At 45.0% G+C, this 4,094-nt stretch overlaps 1 protein-coding gene across 1 annotated transcript; it reads right to left on the reverse strand.

The window, feature by feature from the left end:
- Positions 1 to 2,009: 2,009 nt before the first annotated feature.
- Positions 2,010 to 2,408, reverse strand: LOC127783079 (DIBOA-glucoside dioxygenase BX6-like). The gene is made up of 2 exons (XM_052310345.1): positions 2,350 to 2,408; positions 2,010 to 2,253 (listed from the first exon to the last, which is right to left on the reverse strand). Exons 1-2 carry the CDS (start codon positions 2,406 to 2,408, stop codon positions 2,010 to 2,012), a joined length of 303 nt encoding a protein of 100 aa, XP_052166305.1.
- Between the last annotated feature and the right edge of the window lie 1,686 nt (positions 2,409 to 4,094).

Below are 4,094 nucleotides of genomic sequence, written 5' to 3' on the forward strand. Positions count from 1 at the left end.
TCCTCCACTCAAATCTAGAGCCTATCTTGTGAGATTGAGAGATTAGATGAGAGTGTAGGAGTGTTTTGGAGATGGCTTGAAGATTAGGTTTGTTTGAGCACTTTGGATACCTTGTGGGCTGTCACTTGGGCTTATTACTCTTGGAGATCTTCTCCTAGACGGTTAGGTGTCGCCCGTGAGCTTCCAAAGATCTTGTGGATGTCCCGGGAAAGTTTGTGAAGGTCTTCCTCACCTCCGCAAGGAAACGTGGTAAGTGAGTAAAGATTATTGTGCTGAGTTTTCAGAGGTTGTCCTAGGTAGAGCAACTTGCACTTGTGGTCTTTTCTAGAAGGAATTGTGAGTTGGATCTTGGTGGTCACTCAATTCTAGAAAACGACCTATAAGTGTTGGGTTGAAGGCTGTGGACTTCTTCTGGGATCTTTGCATAAGTGAGGCAAGGGGTTAATTGAGACCCGGCTCTTTGAGCACCTCAACGGAGAGTAGGATCCGTGTGATCCGAACTTCGGAAAAAAATCGCCTTTGTCTCTCTTGTGCATGATCTGTGTTTGAATTGGCTAGTATCTTGTGTTTTTCATCTTGTGCAACCCTGTGCCTGATTTTCCCTAGCTAGGACATGTTATTCTTCTCATATTTTCGTTTATCTCTGTTGCCCAGAAGTTCCTGGCTCAAGAACTCCGGAAGTTTCGGGCTGCTCATCACTGCCAGGAAGTTCCGGTGTTCATCACCAGGAGGTTCCGGGCCCTGTCAATTTAACCGCTGCGTTTGTCGAGAAAATTTCAGGAAAGCCTATTCACCCTCCCCCCTCTAGGCTACATCTTTGCACGTTCAATTGGTATTAGAGCATGGTGCTCTTGATTCAAGCTTCACCGCTTTGAGTGATCCACGATGTCGGACTTAGGGGGAAAGGACGGGGAAATTGGTAATGAAGATGGAGCGAGCAGCAAGGGAACTCCATCACCCAAGGGAGCCACTATACCTTTTGATTGCAGCAAACTTACCATTCCCTCTCACAACTTCGTCTCCGTGCCTTTCGGGCGTGCTCCTCAATTTGATGGGACACATTACGCAGCTTGGAAGCACAAGATGAAGTTGCATCTAATCTCTTTGCATCCAAGTATTTGGAAAGTTGTTTGTACAGGTATTAACGTACCTCATGAAGACATGGAGCTCACTTCAGAGCAAGAACAACTCATCCACCGCAATGCTCAAACTTCCAATGCAATTCTCTCCGCCTTGAGTCCGGAGGAGTTCAACAAGGTTGATGGACTAGAGGAGGTCAAGGAGATATGGGATACTTTGCAATTGGCTCATGAGGGATCACCCGCCGTTCGTGAGGCCATGATTGAATTTTTGGAAGGAAGGCTTGGAAGATTTGTGATGGATGACAAGGAGACACCACAAGAGATGTATGATAGGATGATGATTCTTGTCAACAAGATTAAAGGACTTGGGAGTGAGGACATGACAAATCACTTTGTGGTCAAGAGACTTCTCCGTGCATTTGGTCCAAGAAATCCCACTCTTGTATCAATGATACGGGAAAGGAAAGACTTCAAGAGACTCACTCCAAGTGACATTCTTGGAAGAATTGTGTCTCATGAGATGCAAGAATAGAAAAAAATACATGTATAATATATGAATACACGTGCAAAATAAAGTGTTGGGACATAATTTTTTTCCTTCGATGAACTAACTAAAAGAGGATAGAGTGGATGTTTTCATTCCTATGAAATCAATACATTTTGAAGGATTTGTTAGAATAAATGGGCTAGGCCCGATTTTTCTATTAAATCTCAAGGGCCCATAATAAATGTTAAGGATAATAATACCACCCTAAGAATTAAACGAGGAGTATCTCAACTTAAATAGGGAGTTATTGGAGGCTCCCTGTTGACCGGTTGAGGTGGGGATCGGAAAGCCACTACGGCACCGGCAGGCTGCTCGTTGAACCGCCGCACCGCCGCGAGCATCGCGTCCATGAGCTCCCCAGCGACGCCGTGGTTGACCACCTAGAACAAGCCGGCCGACTCGGCGGGGGACCTCACCTGGGAGACGACGTGGCCATGGTCGACGTCGGCCTTGGCGAGGTCGATGACTAGGATGGCCGCGGCGGCCTCCGACGGCGCGGCGATGGGGAGGGGGTCAGAGTGGTGGCGGAAGAAGTAGGGGATGGCGGTGACGCCGGCGTCGACGAGGCCCTTGACACCGGCCTTGGTGTTGTCGAAGGCCTGGAGGTCGCGGAGGCGGTCGGTGCTAGAGAAGGTGGCCATATGGGCAAGTGTGGTGTTGTGCGGTGAATGAACGACGTTTTAGTGCTGCCGCCGTGCTGGTGGCTGAGAGCAAAAGTGCCTTGGTGTCTCGAAGGCCTGGAGGTCGCGGAGGCGGTCGGTGCCGGAGAAGGTGGCCATATGAGCGAGTGTGGTGTTGTGCAGTGAATGAACGACATTTCAGTGCTGCCGCCGTGCTGGTGTCCGAGAGCAAAAGTGATACCGGTCGAACACTTATATAACCCTCAACAACCAATGTGGCGCAAAATGGTACTCCCTCTTTTTTTTTTACCGGAAAACTACCAGCGCTTTGTCTAGCAATGTATTTTCATTAAAATTAAAAAGTATGTACAAAGAAGCAGAAGTTACAAGGTGCTCCAAAAAGATTATAAAGTTTGTATCCAATCAAAAACTATTTGCTTTAAAAGTTCCTTTAAAAGTATGATTGTTTGAGTTTTAATTATTACAAATTTGAAAAATATATTAATATAATGTATTAGAGCAACTTTTATATAGAAAGTTATTATACGAAACGTATCGTTGAGCAGTTTGAAAAGTTTGTCATGAAAATCTTAATCTTCATTTAACTCTTGTTGAATAAAAGAACGGAATCGTAGGTGCTACACACTAAGGTATGACAATGGGGAGGTGACCGCGTGGTGCACTGCTCTATAAGCGTCAGCGTCAATGTGCGAATGTGTCGGTTCATGGTGATGTAGGTGATTGTGACACTAGCAATGTGGTAGCGGTAGCTTGAGCAGGAACTGTGTCAAGGGACACAGGATGTTAGCATGTCTTTTTGTTTTTTGGATTTCTTTTTCAAGCTATTTTTGATGTTTTCTTTGTGTGTAGGTTTAATTAGTGCTTCTAATCTCCACGGAGTTTCGCCGAAAGCCTATTATTGTATCACTCGCTAGCTTCTTGTCCATCCACAAATATAAGTATTCCTGAATTTCTACACACTACTTATAAAAAATCTTAATAGGAGTCGGCTCATAGATGCCAATTCATTTAAAACCGGCACGTATTGACCGTTTCCTATCCCTATGGGATAAAAAAATTTTTGAAAACTGACACTTTAAGAATCTATAGGTGTCAATTTTAAATAAAAACCAGTAACTATACTTTTAGTTTCGGATTTAAAATAAAGACACTCATACAAATATTATAGACACCCATACATGTACCTCCTCAGCCATCGCTGACGCCCCGACAAATGTCGCCGGGCGCTCCAGGCCGGGTCCGCACCGCCTCGTGCGTGCGTGCCAGCCACGCTGCCCCACATCTCGCGCGCGGTGTACATGTTCACTAGCACGACATACTTGCCAGCAGTCCCGGCCTGCAGCCGGAAGAGAAGTGCCGGGCAGCGAGAAGATGGAGGCGTTCCGTGTTCTGTTCCATTGCCAAATTTGATTTGATTTGGATTTTTTTTGGTTGATTTTTAGTACGGTGAATCTTCCTCTTAGTCATTTTGATAAAGTGATTTTTTGATGGATTTAGTGATGTGAATCTGCTTTACAATGCATGCTCTGCTCGGATCAGTTTGACTCGAACCGAGCTGGTATTTTTTTTCCTCGTTCAACCCTATAGGTGCTGATTGTAGCCAAAATCTAGCACCTATATATTATTATAGGTGCTAGTTCTGTAACCGATACTAATGACATAAGTCATCATGTGTGCTGGTTGTCGGTTTGGAAATCCGCTATGACTGGTTCCTAACCAATAACAAATACCTTATTTTAGTAGTGACGGAATATTAAGGCTGCGATGAAATTACTTTCAAACCTAGTATGTGGCGAAATTAAATGAGGGGTAAGTTGGGATATG

This window comes from Oryza glaberrima, chromosome 8, assembly GCF_000147395.1.
Source record: "Oryza glaberrima chromosome 8, OglaRS2, whole genome shotgun sequence".
NCBI classification, from domain to species: domain Eukaryota; kingdom Viridiplantae; phylum Streptophyta; class Magnoliopsida; order Poales; family Poaceae; genus Oryza; species Oryza glaberrima.